Raw genomic sequence first — 25,906 nt, 5'->3', positions numbered from 1 at the left:
GTCATTGAAATTCATTTGGAGGCATACATCTACAAGTATACATGTACAGGTTTAATAATAGTAATGAAATTAATGGTCACCATTTTTATCTTATGACTGAAATGATACAATAGTTGATATTGATGAAAGATGTAGGTATTGATGAAAGTTGAAGCTATATCTATAGATGTAACTGTAGAGTATAGCCATATAAACAATATCACTGAAGCTGTTCTATTGACGCATACATTAACATTATAATTGCAACAGTTTTATGGCTGTCGTTACACATCGATATATAACATTTATGATTTTTAGCTTAAACTGCAAACAGCAATATCAAAATCAATGATTAAGTGGTAAAATAAAGCCTCCGGCCTAAAGTATAACGTTCGAAATACAAACACATCAAGGTATATGAGTCTTACTTTCACTCATACGTATTAGAATAGTTAAAACAGATATGCTTACTGTTTCCCGAAACTCCTTCGGACAAACTCTAGGCGTGATGAAATCGAAGAGTCGACAGTTTCTCTTTCCAAGCTGAGGACACGAGGAAGAGCTATGGTTTCCGGAAGTTGCTATGATGCATGCAAAAAGCACGATAAGAGTCTTCATGCTGATATGATGGCAAGCTTTTACCGAGTGAAGAGTAAAGCTGTAACAATCAATACCCCAAAACGTGTTTGAAAAGGCGGCAAATAAACACTAACGGCCATTGCAAACGTAGTCATGGCGACATATTGAAACGAAACTCAAATATCAAAAAGGTCAAATATTGTGTTATATTAAGATACTTGTATTATTGATATCGTATAGTAAGGAACAACGAGGCATGGCAAAATTTAGCCAGAATAATGTGGAAACACAACGGTTAAATGGGCAACGGCTTATGTATCATCAACTCATGTACATTAAACACATGTATATATATCAAATAACAGTTTAAGTTGCACGGGCTCTCACGTTTTCTTTTGTTGGTAAACAACTTATTATTGATGTAAGGTCAAACTACTAGACCTTTCGAATTCACGTTAGGTCAAACTACTTCACCTATCAGACTGACGGATGCTATCAAAGCCAACCGAGCTATCCGACATCAAAAGTTAAGCTCCTGATCCAGTGGTGTGAAAACTTATATATACTCGCACACGGGCCTTGCCTATTCGGCAGGTGTTAGTCATTTTAGGTTTTTTCGAGCATAGTGCACACTGCGCAGACAAAATGTAATCCTGGTCAATGTTACCCAGCGCTTCTCTATCGTGCATCAGTGTATAGAACTGTCACACTGAACCCCCATTTAACGTCCCTCCCGGAATACGATTTGTGTTTGTTTAGTTTTGCGACGGTGGATCGAACCTGCGACCCTTGGCTTAACAGGTGTTTTATAACTATTCTTTTTTCAAAACTTAGATCTTATTTGACACGTTTTGGAATGTTTATTTGATTTTTCTACAAAAACAGTTAAATTAATTTAGTAACCAGAACATACAATTAAATGAAAATCCTGAATCTACGATATGGTGTCGTACGATCGTTGGTTCATCGGCCCCCTTAGTCTTCATATAAAATTATCTTAGTGTCATGTTTTCTTTATACATACGATATAAAGAACCATAGAACAATGAATATGTATTATCTATGATATTACTATAGATTTAAGTTTTTGAAGTTCTTAAAAAATTCTTTCTTAAACGGGCCCTATTTTTACTTTTGAAAAAAACAAATATGCACAAAAAGTAAAATTTTGTCATTTAGATATATAATATAGTTAACGCTATGCTCATTATATACTCACAGAGTTTACGTATTGCAAATAATAGATAATCGTCAGTTATAATTATTGAAGGAGTTTTGACAGAATATCGTTCACATCGCCCAGGAATTTCCTTAGTAATTTTCAACGTCATCGTATATTATTTAGTTTCATCGTACAAAAGTGGCAATATCAAGAATTGCCAAATGGTAACATGAGTGCAACTGGTTAAGTTCATACCTTAGGCATGTCCTGAATCACGATCAAGTTTATCTGTAGGTCTCGACAAATCTGTTATCAAAAACATCGATCGTAATTGATTAAATATTAAGAAAACAGAACTGCAATATGTATGTATAATTACACCTCAGTTTTCATTCCTTTAATGAACGGGAATTGAAATTATCATCATGAACGCAGTGAGTTTTGATATGCTCGGATTGTGATTGATCAAGTATAAATAGACATGAACATTGAAAATTGTATATCTTTAAGTTGTTATTGTTTTTTATCGTGTAGCAGGCAACGAAACTCTTTAATCAACACAATAAAAAGTGTTAATTTATGATAGGTTTAATATAATGTTGCCATTAAGATTTCAATTATACAATAAAAATCAACAATAAAAGTGTTGATATTTTCCAGCTTTGTTAAGACGATATACATCAAACAGTTTCCGATTAAGGTCAGATCGTTCTATTTACAGAATTGGAGAGAAATAAATACTGAATTTTTTTCTTAAATAAAATTAAGTATTTTTTAACAACTTTGGAAATAAATTCGGACTCAACACACTTTTACCAGCCCAACTGCGTTCATACCCTGATAAAGACATCAATCACGCAATTCATTTCTTAAATAATTATTTTAATTGAAAATTTTAATTCTTCCTCATTAAATATATACGACTAAAAAGAGCCCATGTGTATGTTGTTGTTGGTATTGTTGGTGGTGTTGTTGTTGTTGGTGGTGGTATTATTATTAATAGTATTATTATCATTATTCGGTTGTGCCTATTCACATTATGATCGGTCAATAAAGTCCGGAGTCCTTTTGATGTAAATACCATCAGTCTGTAGCACTCTTACTCCAAAATGAGATTGACCACAATTAATAATATTGTTTTTATAAATCCAAAGAGCATTGTTAAATGTGAGAAACAATGGCTATTATGACGGATACCCTGTTTAATTTGAAAGAAATGAGCATAAAACACGGTATTTCTAGCTTACGAAACTATAGTAGACCAAAGTAAATATTTTAGCATTCACCAATCAATTAATATTGTACGCTTCCCGCTATAATTATATTCAAGGTTACAATCTTGTTATCAGCAGATAATATTTGCCATATATATGCATTATTTAGTAAGTAGTTATAGTTTTATCAGTCAAAATTGAATTTACTTCCTTATTGGTTTTAAGATCAACAAAATAAAGGTAAATATTATTTGTATTTCTTTATTGAGAATTGTTTGATATGACCGACATTAAAAGCAAGAGTGTGCGAGGGAAAAATTAAAAAATAGCACATTTGAACGATCTCTAATGCTATTCTAAATTAGAACATCGATCACTACTTTCGTTATGAAAATGATTCGTATAGACAGGACATTTTATGTTTGTCTAAGGTCAGGTTTTTTTACTTGATCGTACTGAATCTGTACGTTTTCATTTGAATGAAACAGTTAGCTTATGAAAAAGATTCATATAGTTTGTTTACATAGATGGAGGTACCCGGGAAGAAGCGTGACCCTGACCTTGACAAGGGTTCCGCTGACGCCACGGTCTATTGCCAGCCCTGTGAAGAGGGCGGTAAACACGTTGTGGCCGAAGGCTTCTGTCAGACATGCGAGGAGTACATGTGTGCTTCCTGTATCGAGTACCATAAGAGATTGAAGATATCCAGGAACCACGTTCTGCTGTCTAAAGATAAGATGCCCTCCTTCTACCCGTTCACCAAGCAGTCAGCTATCGCCGACACGGATTATTGTAACAACCATCCGAAGGAGATGATCAAGTTTTATTGCCCGACCCACGGAGAACTTGGCTGTGGTGAATGTGTCGTACTCGACCATCGAAGCTGTAAAGTTGACTACATCGCTGATGTGGCTAAAGAATTTGTCACTGGAAATGAATTCAAAGAGCTAGAACCATCGATTAAACGAGCTGAAGATATTTTATCCGGGTCCATTAGTAACGTCAATGATCTTTTTGGTGATGTTAAAGACCAGTCTAAGGTTCAGATGGATAAACTGAGGAAGTTCCGTGCAGAAATAAATGCATACCTGGACCGACGCGAAAAGGAGTTGCTCGACAACATCGAGAAAGTCAAGACCGAGGATGAGAACTTGCTGACTGCACTTAAGACCGATTGTGAGCTGATGAAAACCGGACTTGAGGCCATTTGGACGGAAATGACTTCCGGTGTCGTCTCAACGAACCAGCAGTACGTGGCGGCAAGGCGAGGCCAGAAGGAGCTACGGGGGATTTATGACGAGATGGAGAAGATAACTGGTAGAATGAAGGCCCGGAAGTACCGGTTTACTAAGGACGCGGACACGGAGGGGCTGCTGAGATCGAAAATGGGCCTTGGAACACTGTACGTTGCGGGAGAGTTTCGAAATAAGAGTATGTAATAGTTAATTTTACCTTAAGAAAAAATTGTTTATCGGTGAGTAAAACTGTATGTGATATCCCTTAATGTCTTTTATTGAGTTCTTGTTCATAATAGCCGTACAAAGCTATTTATGCTTAAATTATGACACGGTGACCGTAGTTTAATAGTAAAAAGTTTAATACAATATTTCTTATCATTATTGGTTTTGGCTGCATTTAATTTGGTAAGTGAGCTTGGTTGCAAGTACACTGTATATAAACATAAGTTGGCTTCGGAGCGAATGCCATCCCGAGGGGCAATTTTGTAGATCCCCATGATTTTATGACAACAAGTTTATCATCTATTCAACATTTTTACCACCGTTTATTAAAAGAAAAAGTCTAGACGACTGTTTTAATTCAATAATATATAACGTGATTAAACACACCAAATAATTTCAGCTAAACATGGAGATGGTTCATGGCTCACAATTCTGAAATTTACGTTACTTCAAAACTTGCAATATTCAATGATGAAAAATAAGCATCAATATAATCTGCATCGATGTGTTGAGAAAAGTTTAATTAGACATTAAACTTCAGACAGTACTGATGAAAAAGACATACTGCCAAGAATTGTACATGTTTCACTTGACTTTCACATGTATATTAGGTTACATCCTAAGAAAAGTATGTTGCCTGTTTATACATATTAAGCAAATAATGCCTACAGAGAGCGTTTGACGTCATTTTGCAATCCTATCTATACAAAGATCGTTGTTCATGACACAAAAGCAAACTACAAGCATTATAGAGAAAACCAGTCACATATTCTGATGAATAATCATGTAGAATACGTTACTTTGTAAAATAAATACGTTACAAACACCTTTAAAGTAAACATGACTTGTTTAAATGACAAAAATTTAAGATATATTGCATAAATACGAGTCTGGATATAAAATAAGTTTCTTCATATTTCAATAACATTGACTTGACAGTTTGCGTAGATAATACAACACTCCTAAATGCTGAACGTTAATGGACTAGAAATATACATGATATTCTAAAACGGATATAATATTGCATATATATATTGTTGTTTACGTGACCACTGTTAACAAGAATATTATTAAACATGCAACATTATTCTCAAATTTTAATTGAACAATTTATGTTAAAAACACGGAGTAGAAATGTGCTGTACACCCTCAAATACATGTTTCTTTACATGTAGTTATCTTCCATTTCATAAAAACAATTTGACATTGTAAACAGTATGTGCCATATACGGTCGAAATTGCATTACTCATAAATCTTACCAATAAGGTAATAATAATATTATATAATAATATAGAAATATGTCTAAACGTGTATACATTTCTAAATAATAGTGTGTGTTTTTTCTGAAATTAAGTAAAGTAACATTAGTTCATTATCGTAACACTTTCAAACCGATATGCTCGTAATATAGCAACATCCTGCTCTAGTCAATCATATTATCAAGCTCCACGTCGTCACTGTCTTTTCCCGAGTCACTGTAATTTACTTCTTCATTAGTACACAACATTTCAATTATTTCTCGTGAAACTTGTCCACTCGTTTCCGATACCACAAGGCCTTTTTTCCAACCACTACATTTTATATCTCGAAGACGTATTAGGGTATTTTCATGGGCGTGAAGCCAGACGTACATCCCATATATTGTTAAGACCACATTTTATAAAAAATATGTTTGACATTTGAACTCCAAAGAAAAGTATTTCTACGTAACTTTACATCTAATATATAACTACTGAACATAAAATTGTACATAGTTGATGCTAACTTAGGGTACAATGGGGAAACAAGTTTCGCCCAATATGAAATAGTTTGGAACTCTTTGTCTATTAATAACGGTTTTACGCCTGTTTCATCGGAAGGAAGCAAGGCTTGATATGTGTTTTAAAAATTTAAGTTGTACTATTTTCCAAGTTATATTATTTCCGTATCTCAAACAACCATACAAAAGTATAGGTTTAATCATTTTATTGAATAGATCTATGCCCATATCAATCGGAAGAGCTAAATGTTTGCATTTGCTTGAAAGGCAGTTAAAGCTTAAAGTGCTCGTTTTGATATTTCAACTTTTGCTTTATAGAAAGTGCCACTATTACTAAATACTAATACTAGATACTTAAAACTATCACCTATTTCCAGTGGAGTGCATTTATAGGAAAATTGATAATTACAACTTCTGCCTTTTTGCATTACTAACATTTTTGTATTAGTAGTATTGACAGTGAATTTCCATTGGTCACAATATTGTTCGCAAAGATAAAAAGCGTGTTGTAGGTCATCGGCTGTTCAGATAAAATGACATTGTCATCAGCATACAAAAGTATAAATTATTTCAGATAAGCGACCAAATTATTAGCTAATAGTTGACTATTAAAAACTAACGCCACGCAAAATAGTGTTATTTTGGAAATATTGATACACATCATTTAAATAGTAAAAAAAAACAATAATGTTGATACATTTTCGCTTTGACGAACACCAATGGAACTAGAAAAGTACTTAGAATTTTATATACCAGGGCTTTCACAACACCCCGACCTTTTTCATGAAATACAACAAAAATAACTTTAAACATTATATTTTTTTCTGTTCAACATACTATTTTAAAGATCATATTTACTGTTTTATAAGGTGATCAGCTGACTCTAAGTAGCGGTTAAGACCAATATAGTGCTGTGTTTTATATGACCAACATACACCCGGGGGAAAATATATGCACGATACGCAAATTTGCACTTGTGGTATGTTTTGGACGCATTTATATTGCAATTGAGAAAAGTAAATATTTTTAATAAAAAAACATATAAATAATTTGCCTGCGAAATTGGAGAGGCGTTATTTTTTTTTTAAATCAATCGCGTTACTTTGATTGTTTTATGTCAAACATTCACTCTGAAAAACCTAAAGCAGAAACATCCGCTGGGACATGAAGCAAATTTGCCACCTTTAAGAAAAAAAATGCATGTTTGCGTTTATGTGCACACCTTTCCCCCTGGGGTCAATCTCGTCACCCAAACTGGGCTTAAATGTCAAACTGACAGAAAAACACGTGTTATTATGTGTTCTTTAGATATACAGGGATAAACGTTCAGTGAATATTTGTGCAGGCGTACTTAAGACAGGAACATTGAACCGATTTTTAATGCAACTCGTGAAATATAGCTTTTGGTGCTCACTCTGTGAATTTTATTGCATATAACACTGAAACAAAAATATCCTCTTTATCATTTCTATTTATTACCGGGTGTCCCTGTTTGTTTAATCTACATTTTCTCATTGAAAAAAAAAATTAAAGCTCTAATCTTTTTAAAAACAAGTTTGAACTATTGTCTCAATAAAGTTTATAAGACGAAAGTGAAAATAATATAGTCCTTTATTGTGTTCTCTTCCAGTTTTTGACCCCTCCACTGTCACATGGAAGAATGAAGCAGACATCCACGTCAGAGCGCCACATGATAAAGCAACCTGCTTTATTTCCGGCCTCGCCCTGCTCTCTCCTGGTCTCTTCCTCCTGTCTGACTTTCATAACAATTGTGTCAAACTGGTGGACGTCACCATCCGCAACGTCACATCCCGCCTCGAACTGCCATGCTGGCCCTGGGACGTATGTGCGCTCCCTGATGACCAGGCCGCCGTCACCCTTTCGGAAAATAACATAGTTCAGTTGCTGTCTACGAACAGAGGACAGTTGTCGCGTGGAAGGGAAATAAAAGTATCATATGAGTGTCGTGGTATTGCGTATTACAACAACAGATTATTTGTGTCTTGCATATCTAACCCGCGTATTGAAGTGATGACATTGGATGGTCATATTATCAGAACATTCCAAACAGTTGCTGGAAGACAGCTTTTCGAACACCCATACTACCTGACAGTGTCAGCTTCCACACCACCGACCCTGTACGTGTCTGACTACAGTGCTCCCACCGTCCTCCAGTTGTCTCTAGACGGGAATGTCCTACAAGAGTACAGTGACAAGAAGCTCCAATATCCCCAGTCCGTGGAAGAGGTAGGTCCGGGTCAGTTGATCGTGTGTGAGAATATTAGCCACAACCTAATGCTGCTGACGGAGAGGAATGGCAAGATGGCGGAAATACTTGGACATAAGGACGGATTGGCCAATCCCTTCTCTGTGTCTCTCTGTCCCCACACACGTACACTACTTGTCGGGATGTACGGGAATGACATATTGAAGGTGTTTAGTGCAAACTGACAGTGTTTCTTCCTTAGTCGTGATTTTTGTTTCTAAGGAAGAAATTACGATGCATTAAATAATGTTTTAACAACTGAAAAGAAAATGCAATAACATTTGTTTACAATTTAAGCTCTCGGTTGTGATTTGTTGTAACCTTGCTATATCAAACTGAAAAGACATTGATGTTAGATGTCATAAACATGTATCGAATAAATGTTGTTAAGTGTGTCTTGCAGATATGTTGCGCAATGATAAATTAGTGTAAATATTTTTTATACTATTATAACATGTTTCAAGTGACTATAAAGGATATTTCCAATGGAAATTTTCAAGTGTAAATCCAGCTTCTATTTGAATAAAAAACATTTAAACAAAATATCTTATAACTTCAAATGTAAGGTGACAAATAAAATGTATTCACATTTTTCTATGATATATCTTGAGACGTTTGACTAAGTCATGTTGCCTTTTCTTTTTAAATGTGTGTAATTTGTCTTCATTTAAACGTGGCATGAAAATAATAGAAAAACTCACTTAAAAAATCTAAATTAAAAATGGTTGTAAACAAGTTTTGAATTTGAATTTGAATATATGTTAGCTGATTAGGCTCTGTTATTTTGTGAAAATATCGCAATGTGTTCTTAATGCTTCGATGTACTTATGTATATGTCATTATAAGCGTCTATTATTTATATTAAGCAATAAACAATATAGAAACACAATGGCCTGTCGTCAGTATAAATTCATTTCTGTTAAGGTCAACAGATAATCTATCTGATAAGTGGTTTAAATTCCATAGCGATTATTTTCATCAGAGATTCATTATGGTTACTAGTATGTGTTAAAAGGATATTCTGAGAATAGCTAGAAGGGTCGCAGGATGACTCGAAAACTTGAATAATAATCATAGTGTTTGTCTTGCCCTTTCTGTAATTTCATAATGAATTCGGAGCTCCTCGGCCGTTTTTATCGAAAACAACCTCGGATGTATCCGTTTACAATATCAGAAATCGGTACACTATTACAACGCTGCAGCAAGATTGCGTAGTAATTTCAATTTAGCAGTTACAGTTAATGACTTAACTCTTGGAAATCTTAATTATGTTTTCAATAATACACTTCTCTGGCAATCAATTTAAACTTAGATATACAAATACAAGCTAAAACACCACGTTTAATTAATAATAAAATTCAACATTTTACGAACTACTTCTACTGATGTATCGGCATACATCCGAGGTTGTTGTCGATAAAAATGACCGAGGAATTCCGAATGAAATACCATCGCACATAAACAGCCTCGACCCAGATCATCAGCTTATGCCTGAATTAACAACTGTCCAGAAAAAAGAAAAATGATCTTGTTTACTAACATTCTGTCAAAAGGGGTCGGCATAGCTAAAATAAACGTCACTAAACATGGCGATAGCCAGTTACATTTTTACATTTTTATCATGTGATGTTGAATGTACCACATGATTTCATTGAACAATTAATAGGAATTGAGAAAGGCTTTCTGAATGGTCAACTGTAATTTGAGTTCAATTTGGAAGTATAAAACGATTATCTTGAGCTTTTTCATCAGTTTGCACCGCCCCGATAGTTCAGTGGTGAAGTGTTCGCTTCGGCTAGGAAATTCCGGAGTTCAAATCCGTCCGCGATTAACAGGAAGACCTTTAAATATGGTACCAGAAGCTCCCTTGCCAAGCGATCTGCATAAAACGGTTAGTTTGTATTTGGAAAAGGGTACTGGTTCAACCATTAAAAAATGACCCCGTGTTTCGAAGATGTCTCTTCGCAAGTAGCTATGGCTCAAACCCGGGTCTCCTGTATCTCACATGGTTTCTTCAGTCTTGTAATCTCTGGATTTGAGTGCGAACTGTAGTAATAATAATAATAATAATAATAATAATAATAATAATAATAATAATAATAATAACTTTATTTAAAGAAGGTAACACATTAAGACATAGACATCATATTATAAAACAAACATAACACACGACTTATTTACAATGTGGCCTTCTGAAAGAACATACACACGCACACACACATAAATGCTTAGAATGAAAACGCAAGCATAAATTTATGTTATTTCAAAAGGGTACGTATTAAAATGTTATACGAAAACATAAAGAAACATGAATATAATACATTAATTATAAGATCAATGCCGAACAATACATCAATTTGTACCTAAAGGTTTACAAATCGTATCATTAAAATTTATTAACTGAGTAAGTAGGACAGTCACACATGTATTTAACACCTTAATCGAGATATATATAATGTAAAAACAATAGTCGTGGAATTATGCGTACAATTCTTACAATGGTTTTTGCAATTGATGATGTAAATTGAACTTCTTGCAGCAGGCTTTAAATGTATTTTCCGTGTTCGATTTACGTATTCGTTCTGGTAAAGAGTTCCAAACTGTCCCGCTGTAGCATGCAAATGAGTGTTTCTTGTATTGAGTTTTATGTCGAATGTGGGCAATGTCTTGTCGCGTAGAAGATCGTAATCCATATCTTGTATTGTTTGATAACTTTATAATGTCTCTTATATAACTCGGTGTAAGATTGTTAATAGATTTATATACCATAACAGCCGTTTGATATTTGCAACGGTATTCAAATTGAAGCCATTCTAATTGTTTAAATAATTCATGCGATGGCGTTCTAATAGGCTTAAAGAGAATAATTTTAGCAGCTCTTTTTTGAAGCATGGTTATTCGTTTCGTATGCGTTTGCTTGCTTTTCCCCCAAACACTACAACAATAGTAAAACATAGGAAGTATATACGATTTATAAAACAAATGTCTCATTTGATCCGTTAAAAAGTAATTAAGTCTTTTTAAAAGAGCTATCTTTGCAGTTACTTTCTTGCAGACAAAGTCAACTTGCAGGTTCCATGACAATGATGAATCAATAACAATTCCAAGCAATTTCTTCGAAGTTACATTTTCAATAGGTACATTGTCTACGAATAATTTGAGTGCACATGCATTTCTTAACTTTGCATTTGAACCCAGCAACATGCAATTCGTTTTCAATGGATGTATTGCCATGTTGTTTATTTTGCACCACTCCGATATTATATCTAAATTTATTTGCAACGTACGTTCAATTTCCTGCGTATTTGAACTTTTTGCATATAGTGTAGTATCATCAGCATATAAGTCAATCAAGGAATTTTCTATTTCAAAGGTAATGGCATTAATATATATAAGAAAAAGAATAGGTCCAAGAATGGATCCTTGAGGAACTCCAGACCTTATACATCTTCGTGAAGATTGGAAACCCCCAAACTTTACAATTTGGTGTCTATCTTTCAAATACGAAGTTATCAGTTGAACGGTATTATCACTGAAATTGTATAATTTCAATTTATGTAAAAGTATTTAGTGATCTACTAGATCAAAAGCCTTTCGTAAATCAAGGCAAAGAGCACCTACATAGTTTCCATTGTCAATTCCATCAATCCAATCATCAATTATTCTTATCAACGCTGTGTGACAAGAATGATTTTCTCGAAACCCAGATTGAAATTCATGTATGATATTCGTATTTTTTAAAAATGTTTTGATTTGATCTGCCATGTCCCGTTCAAACACCTTTGATAGTGTTGGAAGGATAGAAATTGGTCTATAATTATTTGGATCATTGCGACCAGAAGATTTATATATAGGCAAAACCTTAGCCTCTTTAAATGAGTCTGGGAATATTCCTAGCCGTATGCTATTATTAATAATGGACGTTAGTGGTATAACAATACAATCACCACATTGTTTTAGGATATTAGGCCCTATTCCATCTAATCCTGTAGCTTTCGCCGTATTAAGCTTATCAATATACAGTTTTACCTCTAATGGGGTGATGTAAGATATATCAAAGTACTGACCCTTTAGCAAACTATTTAATTTAGTATCAAGTTTTGAAAAATGTGTTTCATCGAACACTGACTTACTGATACAATCGGATATGTCAGTAAAATGCTTATTGAACACGTCTAATATTTGTGCATCGCCAACAACATTTATTCCGTTTGAATGAAGGTATTGTGGTAATATTATACTATTATTGTTTGTAGTGTCATTATTATTATCATTCAACTCTCTGAGGTTCTTCCATAACACCCTAGAATCTTTACAGTTTTTAACAGCTTTATTGTAATAATCTTTCTTGGTTTGCCGTACTAATCGAGTAACTTTATTTCTTGAAAGTCTATATTCCGACCAATGTTGACGTTTTTTCAATCGATTTCTTTCTTTTATAGCCAACCTTATTTCGTCAGTAAACCAGGTTGGTTGTGTTTCAAATTTTATTCGTTTTTCTTTCAGTGGCGCATGGTGCGACTACACCTCATTCAGTCGCTTATATAAAACTTCCATGGCTTCATTAGGGTCTTGAATTTGTTCAACCTCATTAATATTTACCTTGTTAAGATCAATGCAGAAGGAAATATCATTAAAGTTTCTGAACGACCTATATTTTAATGTAAGATGTCGATGCGTGTTTTCTGAAATCTTTTGTAAACGGGCAGCTCTAGTAAAACATTTGAGAAACAATTCGGGATGACGTCGCAGCGGGGTTAAGCCATAATGCACCCAATAGGTGCAGAAAGACATTGCTAAACCGCAATGAATAAACAAATGAACATCAGTTTTGGATCATTATCTGCAAAGTGGTTAAAATCCAGAAAATGTAATCGGGATGCAATTTGAGGATCTGCGGGCCAATTGTGAGGCAGTCTGATTCTGGTTAGGATCTGGTCGTCCGCTTTGCACTCGTTTGAGAACACTAAAACCTCAGACTTATAAATACATATTTTGCAACAAAAAATGAACGTCATTGTTAGTGTTTTTTTTACTTTAACAAGGCAGTCCAAAGGACGGCTATATCCCCCGCCGTTGTTTTTTTGTATATTTTGTTTTTCTCGCAACCTGACTGGTACATTGAATCTGACCAAAATTGTACGCAACCACTGGTCAAGAGTGGGAATATAGGAAATACAAGTTGTTTGATCAGTAACCTAAATATTCTTGGATATATGAACATATTATTAAAGGATATTTGTTAAAGTTATTCATATTGTGTCACATTTGTGTGTAGTGTAGGTAAGTTCAATGTCAAGGTTATTTTGGCTAAAAAGGAAGAAAAATGAGTCCTTGATTTATAACATCGATGAAATAGCAAGCTTTAAGTATTTTCGATAAAGTGATACATATATATATATATATATTGTGGTGATGTCATATCATTGTTTTACTGCTTTTGAAGAGAAAACACATATATAATATATATTATCACATTTGTGTCCACTGTTTTTTTAAATATTAAACTTGTTGCACATAATAATAATGCTTGGTAGAGTGCGCTTAGTATCAATCTGTGTAACTTCTTAAACACTTTCAATTAACATTTATATCTTATCCTCTATTTAGCATTGTCATAATATGGACCCGAAACTTAATGATGGATAACTGGCACAAATTGCAACTGGTTCGAGTTCCTGGATCAAATTCAGTTATTGTTGCTAAAAGTACACAATGTATAAGGTCAATAAATCCAGTAAGAATTGACATGTCTACACTGCTAAATTATGTTGTGATATTGCAATTAATGGAACTACTATTGACCAATTACAATAATTCATTGTGGTCTGTATAAGGCAATGGAATAACTGTTGAGTTTGCCCCGAAGTGTGTATATACATGGTCGTTCATTCCTCCCTGGACGTGAGTGGACTGATTATGGTGTGCAACAAATGTTTCCAAATAGTGGATCACTCAATGAGGACAACATATGTACCAAGTTATATGGTAATCCATCATTGCAAAGTAAGTTATAGCGCGGACACGAGTATGTGTACTCTGACCTTTAAAGGTCTCGTGTGACCTTGACCTTTGATTTTTGGACCCGGGTCAAGGTCAATGCACATCATCTCAATGAGGACAACATTTGCACCAAGTTATATGGTAATCCATTAATGCATAAGTAAATTAGCGCGGACATGAGCATGTGTACTCTGACCTTTAAATGTCTTGTGTGACCTTGACCTTTGTGGAATGGACCCGGGTCAAGGACACTGCACATCGCCTCAATGAGGACAACATTTGTATCGAGTAATATGGTAATCCATCAATGCATAAGTAAGTTATAGCCCGGACACGAAATGTTACAGACAGACAGACAGACGGACGGACGGACGGACGGACGGACGGACGGACGGACGGACGGTCGGACTGACGGACGGACGGACAGACAGACAGACAGGCCTCAAGACGGTAGGCAATCACGGTCAAATACCGGCGTTGCCTGTATCGACATACGAAGGCGATGCCGGTCAGTGGCAGGCGCTGCCTGTACCGATTCAGAAATTTATCGATAGCTTAAATCATCGTTTTTATTGGAAAAAAATAAATGTTTTTTGTTAATTAAGACTATATTCATTAGAATAAAAATTTAATTTGAAAGAAATAATATTTAAAGATAAAAATATATAATTGCATGAACAGCTACTACCACGTCTGCGTGTCTTCAATTTGTCTATGAAATTTTACTGCGGACAATTTCGAGGGAATAATTGTTGTATTAAAAATAATTATAAAAAATGTGCGATAATGATCTTGTTTTTTTGAAATCAATAACAAAAGCTGATCATAACAGTATACAACTTGCTATGATTAAAAAGATATGCACAAAAAAATCACAACTAGTGTATGTTTTAGCTGACTACCTAAATATATAAATAAGAGTTAAATTTCATATCTTTAATTGTAAAAGAAATATCAAGGAAATTATCAATATCTTTTCGCAAACAATACAAATTGAATGTTTTGCAGTAAAATAAACATATTCAATTTTAGCATTAAAAAGGAAACCAAAATTTATGATTTTCGGTTTTTACGTAAGATGGCAATGCAGTATACACCAGAGCCCCGAAATTAAACTTTGTTGAATCCGGTTAAATCAAAATACTTATACATGTTATTTCCAATTTAGTTCAACTAAAAACAAAAGGTTAATGAACATAAAGACTCCCCAAAAAATATTACTGATTCATAAGTGAATGTTTTTCTATTTCATAATATGTTTTTGCAAGCAGTTGAAAAATCGACGTATACAGAATTCATGTTTTACGATCATTTTATTTCTTTATATTAAACCGATACAAAAAAATTAATATACTCTGTATAAAATTATATTTTCTATGCCAATAATATATGTAATCGCATGGATTGTGTACACATTGAGGGTGCTAACTCTATGATTCTACGAGGATAAAGCTTACTAAAGATTGAATTACCCACACTAACAACACATCATTCAAAGAAAATATACAATTGTACAATTAACTTCAATTAAATGTCCGTCATTGTCAGTATCTGTGAATAGAAAGGTGTTTAAACATAATTACATGTATGAATAATAACTTTGAAATAAAAAATTCAATTTGTTTGTTTATTTGCGTTAAACATGTAATTTGTTCTTCAGCAATAAAATATATTGTATTGTATAACATAAAATAGATAAATGATGCACTTAATTTGTTATATACAAGTATTACAGTTTGTTGTAAAAATATCAATCATCTTTTAAAACATTAATCTTTTTAACTTTTAATGTTTTGTTGATATCATTGTTCTGTTCATTAAAGTTAATTACAGTCGAAACTCGATAGCTCGATATTTTAGGGACCGGCCAAAATACTTCGAGCCTCGAGAATATCGAGCCAAACGGGATTGCTTACAGAATGTTATTTTTGTATTAATTACAAAAAGTATTGTTTACAGCGTTTGTTATTTGCTACGCTATATCCGTAACATGACTTATTCGATACTTAGAAAATATCATTTGATTTTGTTTTTTATTATGAAAATACATTTATGCGAAACAACAAACAAGCAATTCAAACAGTGGGTAACACAAACATAGCTTATAGGTTATATCTAAAGGCTTAGAAATTTATAGATGGATAACAATTAGAGACAGAACTTAAAGTGATGGCATGTTTATTCAAACTGTAAAACAATATAAATTTGGTAATAACTATTATACCAGTCAAGCAATTTTAATCGATTCGCACCTTGTGCTAAATGAAGCAAAGCAAACAAACCAAGGTGTGAGATTCTTAACTGAACCCGCGAGAATGACATCAACCCAAGCAAATATTTCCCACAAAGTGTGAAATTCTTACTTGGGACCGCGAAAATGACTTCGAGCGTGGAGAAATATCGACCCTCAAGTTATCGAGCCATCCGATCGAATATTATATGAACAAAGAGTAAAAAAAATCGGTTCTTTTAATCTGGTTCGAGCCAACGAGGATATCGAGCCATGAGATAACGAGTTTCGACTGTATTAAATAACACCTGCACAACATTGAATATTTTTTGTTTGTTTTTCTTTTATTTGCTTTAAAGTATTTCTCAAAAAGTATCATTTTTAAATTGTTATTGAACATTTTCTAAAAACATTCTGTATTACATTGTTTTGATTGAGTGTTTTGGGTATAATATTTGTGTCCAGATGTTCAAATATCCTATGTTTTTTTTCAGGTGAAAAATGTCAAGTAACGTTGAATATTTCAATTACTGCATGACACTTGAGTCTCCTAAGGGTTACTCCGATTAGGAGGGGCCTCATGACCCAGGTAATTTGTAAATGTTTTCAGGTAGGTGATACTTTCCATGAGAATCCGGAAATATTGTGTATTTCCACCTAAAAGTGACATTTAAGGGACCAACAGAACCCCAAAACAACGAATGTCTATTAGTGTCAGACGTCAACACCTTCTTTTAACACACACCATCCTCTCTATAAAACCTCAAGATTGATCTGGAATTTCTAGGTTATAATTACATTTAGCATTTCAAAGCCAAAGTCTTACTTGTAATATTTTTACATTTCGGTTTGTGAATCGAACCCATGGCCGCATTCAAGAGAAATCACAACAAGTAAGTTTTAATAATAACGTTTTATTTTATGCTGATATAAGATATGATTTAGAATTCGTTCTGATATGTTTTATCAAATTTATTGTCTATGTGTTGACCGAAGATCTCTGCCAAAAGTTTGCAACAAGATTGGAATATATTATCAGTTTAAAACGGTTGAGTTATAATCATTGATTATCAAATATTATTAAAACGTCGTAAATTATACATATAATGTATCTCAGACATCGTTTAATTAATTCATCCAAAATAACATTATACATAAATAGTACAAAATGTCATCATTTCGAGCTAGTGTAATATTTAGCCCAGGCCAGTGTTGGATTCGAAACTATGACTCTTCGGGAATGTTTGAAATAGACTAGAAGCTACTAAGATTTGAATTTCTGAACAAAATGATTGTTTAGCTATTTAGTAAATTGACCGCGAACCTTTGTTTTCACACGATTTAATTTATTAACTTTTTTTATTTAAACTTAATCTTTAAATTATGAAATAACATGCGTTTCTCTATAATATTGAAAAGAAATTCAATCTGGTTTGTCTGCCTGGGACGGCAATGCCGGGTTTTGCAGACATAAGTGTCTTGAAGACATAGAAATAAAAGAATGCATGATTTATTTGAATTATGGCTAATCTTTATATTCAGAATTAACATCTTTAAACTCTGAAATAGCATACATTTCTCTATAATTTTGAAAAGAGATTTAATTTGGTTTGTCTGTCGGGGCGGCAATACTGGGTTTTGCACATTAATGTCTCTTGAAGACATTAATAAAAATCAAAGAAAATGCATGATTTGTTTGAATTTTAGCTAAATATCTTAATCTTAAGATTCTGAAATAGCATGAATATTCTTTAATCTTGTAAAGAGATTGAATTTGGTTTGTCTGCCAGGGACGGCAATGCCGGGTTTTGCAGACATAAGTGTCTTGAAGATATAAATAAAAACCAAAAGAAAATGCCTGATTTGCTTAAATTCTAGCTAAATATTAAATGTTATCTTTAATAAATTCTGAAACAGCATACATTTTTCTATAAATTTGAAAAGACATTCAATTTGGTTTGTCTGTCTGGGACGGCAATTCCGGGTTTTGCAGATATAAGTGACTTGAAGACATAAAATAAAAGAAAATGCATGATTTGTTTGAAATCTAGCTAAATATTATACCCAATCTTTACACCAACTGTGAATGATCTTTGAAGTTCTTTTAAATAGCAGTTGTGTGTAGCTAGTGTAGTACACCTTAACAGGTATGCTGCGGAACGAACGCCAACGCTCGTCTGTTTAGTCTGTCAGCCGAACCAGGGGCATAACACGCCAACTATAAACTACAGAGTTGTTGGCCTTGATGTGTATTTGCATTTCATCTCGGGCAACTTGTTGACCAAGTATAATTAAATGATCTTGAACAGTTTTATTTATGGCCAAGTTTTAAAAAAAGATTGCACGACGCCGACCCCATCTACAACGACAACACGGCTATAACAATACCTCTACTGTATACTTTTAAAGAATAAGGATTTTAACAATATGCTTTCCGGTGGTTAATAGAGATTTATCATTAAAATGAAATATAGTTTTTACTGTTTTTAAATAAAAGCCGTTCTACTATCCAAAAAAACATCAGCGCGCACAGCGCTGGGACACAAAATGAAAGACGTCATTTCCGGAATTGTGAAAACGGTTTGCGCGTTTTTCTGATAAATTAAGGCATAAATAAAAAGATGCTTCATTCAGAGTAAAATCACAAAATATTTCACCTTGTGAACAACAAAAGTCACGCCACTCCTGATAAATATAACTTTTGGTGCACACTCGGTGAAATATATTACGATATTACACTAAAACAATCACTTATCTTCTATGAACATGTAAATGGCTATACAAAACTATTTACTAATTTCGTTAGTATCATTGTCATAGCCATAATCTAGTCAATTTAATATGTTACAGTTCGATGTGATTATCATTTCAGGTCAGTGAGTTATTCGAAGATAAGGATGAATGTACAGACATGTTAGCAAATGTTACCACTGGGTCAGGAAAAGGACAGCCGGACATTGACAGTAAGAACTAGTGTATTCGGTCTTTAAATATGTGTGAGGGCACTTTGTATTTGCGTCTTAACGTTCGATACTCGTAACAAGTGCTGTGACCCAGTTTGTGTTTACCACGTGATAAATTGCGTCATAAATGCTACGTCGGAAGGCAATATTTTGCTTTGAATGAAGGATTTAAACTTAGATAACTTTACTATTTTTTCACTTCTTTAGAGGAAACATAGCGCAGTCTACGCCGCTTACAGAGGCCCGCCTTCGGTCTCTTACAAGAGTTTGATTGACAGTTTAGTTTCTTAAAACACTGACAACCAAACAAAACAAAAAGAAATATGATTCAGGTTAAGATAAAAAAAATATATATAAGCAGGTTTTTTGGCGCTTATAAAACTGGGAATTTGTGGCCACGTAGCTTTTAATTTAAATTAAGCATTTATAAAGGCTAATATGTTTTATCTAAACCTAAATCATATTATTTTTATATATGTTTATCATTAAGTCAAATGAGTTAAACATGATGTTGCATAAAAATAACTAAAAATAATCAAAACATGTGCATCTATCTATATTGTGCATTTTAGATTTTACCTACCGACCGTTTATGCTTACAAATTCGCAACTCTTAAGGTAAAGCTTTTGGCTTTTTGGGTATAAATAAATTATTTTTAGTATGTGCCTAACAGGATATAAAACAACATTTAATTGTAGTTTTTCAGAAAGGTGCGCAGAATTGTATGCGAACGTAACGTCATTTCGGAAATGACAAAGTTGAAATAGAGTCCCAGCCCTGTGCGCGCTTACTTTTGGCTTAGTATTAAAGCGGGCTAAAATTTCAAAACAGTGAAAAATATCAAAATGTTACTTTAATGTTTGAAACAGTGAAAAATAATTTGTATTTCACTAATAAATCTCTATTATTCACCGGAAAGCATATAACCAAATATTTCAAACAAAAGAAAGTTTTAACTTTTTGAATGTCGTCACGAGTTTTTGAACATATTGACATGACATGCATGGTGGAAGTGATTACTGTGTGGCAAAGAGTAGTTACAGCTGTGTGGAGTTTACATTTTAAATCATATAGCCGATATCAGTGTAAATTGCAGCCTTTTGAAATCAAACCTTGAACATTAACCTTAAGCAAAATGCAATAAGGAATATTTTACTTTTTAAAACAAAATGATCTCATGCGAATGTTGAACGGAACGTGACTAAATTTAGTTGGCTCAAAGTACAGTGTTCCGCTGTGCTAACGAATTACCTGAGCGCATTTTGAACGAAATGGAAATAAAAGACGAAGCATACGAATTTTTTAAGATAAACATAAACATAAGTGCATTCCCTTTTTTAAAAAATATATTGTTCAATACATATTAGCCAAAACGATAACGAAATAGTTCGATTCTGAATGTTGCCTATATAAAAATTCCTTTTATTGTTGCCTACACCATCATTAAGCTTTATATACTTCCTGCTCTGTTAATACATTAACGACCTATTAAATTAGTAACCTCATCAGAGAATATTATTTGACTAAAAATTAATTTATAAGTAAGTGTAAATTGCCTAAATTCCTATCTTGTTGCTTTTATTGACTACCACTAATCGGTTCGATGGCAACTATAGTTTGCATACAGCTTCCTTACAGCTGCGAATTACAACCATCCATTTGTGTTTAAGTCGACGTATTTAATGGCTACGACGACGGTGAAGGCGGTTCGTCATCGACTGTAGTCGGCGTAAAGGTCCACTATAGCTACGACGATTGCCTGGCTGACATCAACACGGCGTACGTACCTCTGCAGAACGCACGGATATGGTGTCTCCGGGTCGTCCTCTGGCAGTATAAGAATGATCTGTTTAGCGACGACTTTGCGGAGGACTTGGAAGAAGACGTAGAGCTACTTCAGGTTTACAATTATATTAATTATGCACTCTCACAAATCGACATTTTTGAAAAAAAAAAGATTTTTTATTGGTCTCAGAATTATCTCATTTTGGCATCAGTGCCTTCAAATCAGTCATAAAATAGAACACGCAATAGAACAGACGTCAATTGTTTTCTAAATTGCTGAAGATTTCATTTTCCTTAAAGCGTTAGTAACGCTTTCAGCCATAAAACGTCAATTTTCAAACGTTAATTTGAAAAATGCGATCTGCTCGTGTCAGCAGTCTTCACTTGTTTCCAGACATTTACACAAATATGGGCTCATTCCAAGACAAATGTTGTCAAACAATCAATCCGTGAGAGTGCAGTTTGAAGTATTCCCTCCCCAATATAGCTATCAAATGGCTATCAAAAAGCTATCAAATTGTGAACCTTCGCTGACTATTTATAATAAGGTATTATAATTAATTAAGATTTTAAATCTTACAATAGAAATTGATCCACTGAAATCACTTGTACTTACTTAATATTTTCTAGCTAAGTTAGAATGTTTAACATCGTACAAAATATATATGTAAATGACTCTTTTATTATTAAATATCTTATGTCAATAGAATAAAGATCCAACCTTATTTTGGGCACATATCATGGGATAAGATTGATAAGTCGCTTATTTTGTCGGACTTTATCTGAAAATAAAGCGTTTAGTACACAGATGATTGTCACCTAGCTTGGTAATTATACATTTTTTGAAATGTCATTTTATCAATTTTAATATTTTTGTTGTTAATTTTTTTAATGATATCAATGGAATGAAGGGCCACATTATTTTTATTTATTTTTAAACAACATTAAAGGACTAAAAAAAGCCATATTTTAGTGACCAAGCTATGTGACGATCACCTGTGGTTCAGTATCCTTTACAGGAATCTGAAGAAGACAATATCGTTGCCAGGCAACAGCGCAGCATTCGGCAAATAAGACGAATTGCACCGCGCAATATCACGTCCCCTCGCACAGGTTTCCGAACGCGACGGGAGTACCGCACGCTCTCTGCAGATGAAAGGGCACGGTTCCATAACGCCTTAAACCAGCTGTATCAAGTAAATTAACTATTAAATTTCCCAAAATATGCTAATTATAACTTCAAAGGCGCAAAAAAAGGTTGATGCAAACATTTTTGTTTTAAATTTTAATGCATTATCATGATTTACTCATTTTAATTTAATGTAAAAACAAAGTAAAACATTCGATTAAGGTACAGATAAAAAAAATAAGCGATATTTTGGCGTTTTTGTAACTTTGTGGCCACGTAGCTATTAATAAAAAAAACATTTATAAACGTGTATATGTTTTATCTGTGCCTAAATTATACAGTTTTTTTTTTGCTTCAACCTATATTGATTGCATTTAATAACAAGAGCATGGTAAAAAACATATATTCCCTGAATCGCCTTTTCTATAGAGCCACTTAGGAATGAAGAACAACAGTACCTGCCTTACTAAAACATAGCATTTCATTTTTTTTAAAAGTTAATTAAAGTTCGTCCTACCATTCCCCTACAGTTATAAGAACGACAAGCAAAAATGTCTATATACTGGTATAAGTGAGAGTGTTGCACCAACCTTTGCTGACAAAAAGGTGTCTAGTTGACATAAATTTGGTTCATTTTGTGCCTTTATTGGATCTCTCTCTCTCTCTCTCTCTCTCTCTCTCTCTCTCTCTCTCTCTCTGGGATGTATTTAGACTTAATTTTGCAAGATGGTAGCGTTGGTTTTACGTTTCAGGATCAGACGATGCTCTGCTTTGCCTTGGTACATAGAATGGCAATGAAAAGAGGGGGTGCACACGGAGGAAACGCATTCCTTCCCTGGCACCGAGCATTTCTTTCGCTGTAAGTATTACAACAGTTTCTGTGCAATCTGTGATATACAATTGTTTTAACTCTAATAGGGTTAACCAGAACTGCCGTTTAAACTACAGACGAATGATAAATATGGATAGACAATGTGAAATTAAAAATGCATTCTTCTTTTAGTTTTGAGGAGGCATTAAGACGTGTAGATGACCGAGTGTTCCTACCCTATTGGGATAGTTCATTGGATGACAACATGCCTGCCGGTCCTGGATTCTCAATTATGTGGGACGACGATCATTTGGGTTAGATTAACAATCATTGGCATCATCGGTGTGACAGATCTATATATTCTTGGACATAAACTACCTCTTAAAATGGTTATGCTAGCAAAGCGTTGACAGTTTTCAAAATTGCTGTCATTAATATTTTCTCCTATCCAGACTTCTGTATTCTCACTTTTTACGTATCTTCATGCTTTTAGAAGATGTAAAATGAATGTTAAATGGAAATATTTCCATGTGTCTTTTGGTAACGTTAAATCAAAAAATGACATTTTGTCATAAAAATCAAAATACCCAAATATAATCTAAGTCAAAGTGAAATGCCACAGGAAATATGGTCAAACGGCTAAATTCCTGATATGCCGTTGCTGCTTGCGTATGTACTATGGACTAAATACACACCAGGAAAGATATTTGAACGTTAATGATAACTGTCAGATTATATAAGCATCTTCCTGGTTGGTACTATGTTTTTGTTTACAGGGACTGGGTCAGGCGTAGTCGACAGCGGACCATTTGCTGGCTGGGAAGCTCGGGAAACCCCATTGAGGCGAGATATAGCCCGAGGCGTTGGTTCTCTTATCCGCCAATCCAGAATTGACTATCTCATGGGATTCTGTCGACTAGCGGTATGAGTTTACAAAATATAAATATAAAGGATTGTTTTTGTATATATATATCGTATCTTAGAGGCTCGCCAAAGCTGACTGAGGCGAGGCATAGCCCTTGGAGGAGAATCTCGTTTCCAACACTCAATTAGCGAATTTCTCATAGGATTTGGTTTACTGTAGGTAAGTGTGTACAAAATGCAGTCACTTCTACCGTGAATATTGTAGTTTATTTTCTCGGAATATCAATTGATGCGAGCCCGTTGCATGAGTTCTCTAATCCGGCTTCATGGAAAGGGTTTATTATGACGACTTAAAGCTAAAGCCAATGGTGCATGTAGCCGAAAAGACATGGACATCTCGAACGAAATAAACGTTAAACAAATGATGTGTTCTCTTATCGGGCAGTCCAGATTTCGAACTACTGCCAAGTATGAGTAGAGGGTGTTGTTGGCAGAACCTGAAGCTCGGAAAAGCATCTGGAGTTATTTCATACACAATGTAAAGTTATCAATAACGATTAGCACTCTATCACTCTCAACCTTCAGGACTTCAACGGACGGTGGGAGGGCTCTCACAATAGCGTACACAGATGGATAGGTGGCACTATGGCCCGTAGCATGGCAGCTTCCGACCCTATCTTCTATATGCACCATGCCTTCATTGACTACCAATGGGAAATATTTAGGCAGCGGCAGAGGGATATATGCGGGATAGATCCAGCGTCTGATTACCCGCCAGATAACGATAATAAGCCGGAGCATAACAAGGAAGAGAGGATGATAGAAATGCGTTTTCTTGATAATATTGATGGAGTCATGGACTTTTGGACGGACAATTGGTTTGATTATGAGGATTCACCGAGTTGCTCTAACAATTGTGGCGGAAGTCCTGATCTATTCTGTGATGAAGATATCAATCTGTGCGTGTCGGAAATGAGGTTTGACATCGGAAAAGACTTAGGGGAAAGTGGAAGGCGTAAACAACGGGAAATCAGTCATGACGATATGCTTGCAGACGGGGTTATTCCTTATTCTGGCGAGTGTACGAAAAATCCATACGGAGTTACTTGCGTTAATCCTCCCCCGCCCACATCGGACGAGGAGATGATTGAAGCTTTGGCACGAGACGAAGAGTACAAACTTCCGGAATCGATAAAGAAGGTCGACAAAGTCGTGCAAGAGAATCTACAATATGCCAACGCTTTGCCTGTTGAGAGCGAACAGATAATATTCCACGCAAATCAGGAAGAGAGTAACGATTGTCGGAACCTTGAGAAGTGCACATATGACTTATTGAAGGCCGTCGTAAAGGGTCGCAAGATTACTAATAGATACGGGAATCACCAAACAGCTTTGACAACGACTCGTCGCCCTCGTCCTGTGACAACCACTCGTCGTCCGAGGCCGCAAAATAAAATTCCATACGGTTAGGATAATGTAGACATTTCAGTTGCATTGTCTTTAGACATTTGATTATCAACTCTATACTATTATAGGTTATTTCAAATCTAATTTTATTTGTTATTAGTCGTTCAGATAAATATTATTATAAAAGACGATTACGATATAAGCGCTACATCGAATTGAAAACATTGTAACACTTATTACGATGTTGGAATAAAAATGCAAATGCATGTGGATTTACGAAAACGTAATAAAAT

At 34.4% G+C, this 25,906-nt stretch overlaps 2 protein-coding genes across 2 annotated transcripts; both read left to right on the top strand.

Annotated features, from left to right (window-relative positions):
* The first annotated feature begins 3,461 nt into the window (after positions 1-3,461).
* LOC128244299 (uncharacterized) lies at positions 3,462-8,605 on the top strand. Its single transcript, XM_052962316.1, has 2 exons — positions 3,462-4,365; positions 7,785-8,605. Exons 1-2 carry the CDS (start codon positions 3,462-3,464, stop codon positions 8,603-8,605), a joined length of 1,725 nt encoding a protein of 574 aa, XP_052818276.1.
* Positions 8,606-19,200: 10,595 nt separating this feature from the next.
* On the top strand, positions 19,201-25,676 carry LOC128244298 (putative tyrosinase-like protein tyr-3). The gene is made up of 8 exons (XM_052962314.1): positions 19,201-19,233; positions 19,526-19,616; positions 21,288-21,502; positions 22,410-22,598; positions 23,284-23,390; positions 23,535-23,656; positions 24,119-24,264; positions 24,792-25,676. The coding sequence occupies exons 1-8, from the start codon at positions 19,201-19,203 to the stop codon at positions 25,674-25,676; spliced, it is 1,788 nt and encodes a 595-aa protein (XP_052818274.1).
* Positions 25,677-25,906: the final 230 nt, after the last annotated feature.

This window comes from Mya arenaria, chromosome 8, assembly GCF_026914265.1.
Source record: "Mya arenaria isolate MELC-2E11 chromosome 8, ASM2691426v1".
Taxonomy (NCBI): domain Eukaryota; kingdom Metazoa; phylum Mollusca; class Bivalvia; order Myida; family Myidae; genus Mya; species Mya arenaria.
Note: the sequence above shows the minus strand (reverse complement) of the source record. Positions and strands in the feature narration are given on the sequence as shown.

Excerpts from the sequence above, each read along its gene's own strand:
- LOC128244299 (XM_052962316.1), top strand. The coding sequence starts at position 3,462 with ATGGAGGTACCCGGGAAGAAGCGTGACCCTGACCTTGACAAGGGTTCC. Across the intron at positions 4,366-7,784 it reads GGGAGAGTTTCGAAATAAGA|TTTTTGACCCCTCCACTGTC; the intron begins GTATGTAATAGT and ends GTTCTCTTCCAG.
- LOC128244298 (XM_052962314.1), top strand. The coding sequence starts at position 19,201 with ATGAAAGACGTCATTTCCGGAATTGTGAAAACG. Across the intron at positions 19,617-21,287 it reads AGGACAGCCGGACATTGACA|TCGACGTATTTAATGGCTAC; the intron begins GTAAGAACTAGT and ends TTTGTGTTTAAG. Across the intron at positions 23,391-23,534 it reads CACCGAGCATTTCTTTCGCT|TTTTGAGGAGGCATTAAGAC; the intron begins GTAAGTATTACA and ends TTCTTCTTTTAG.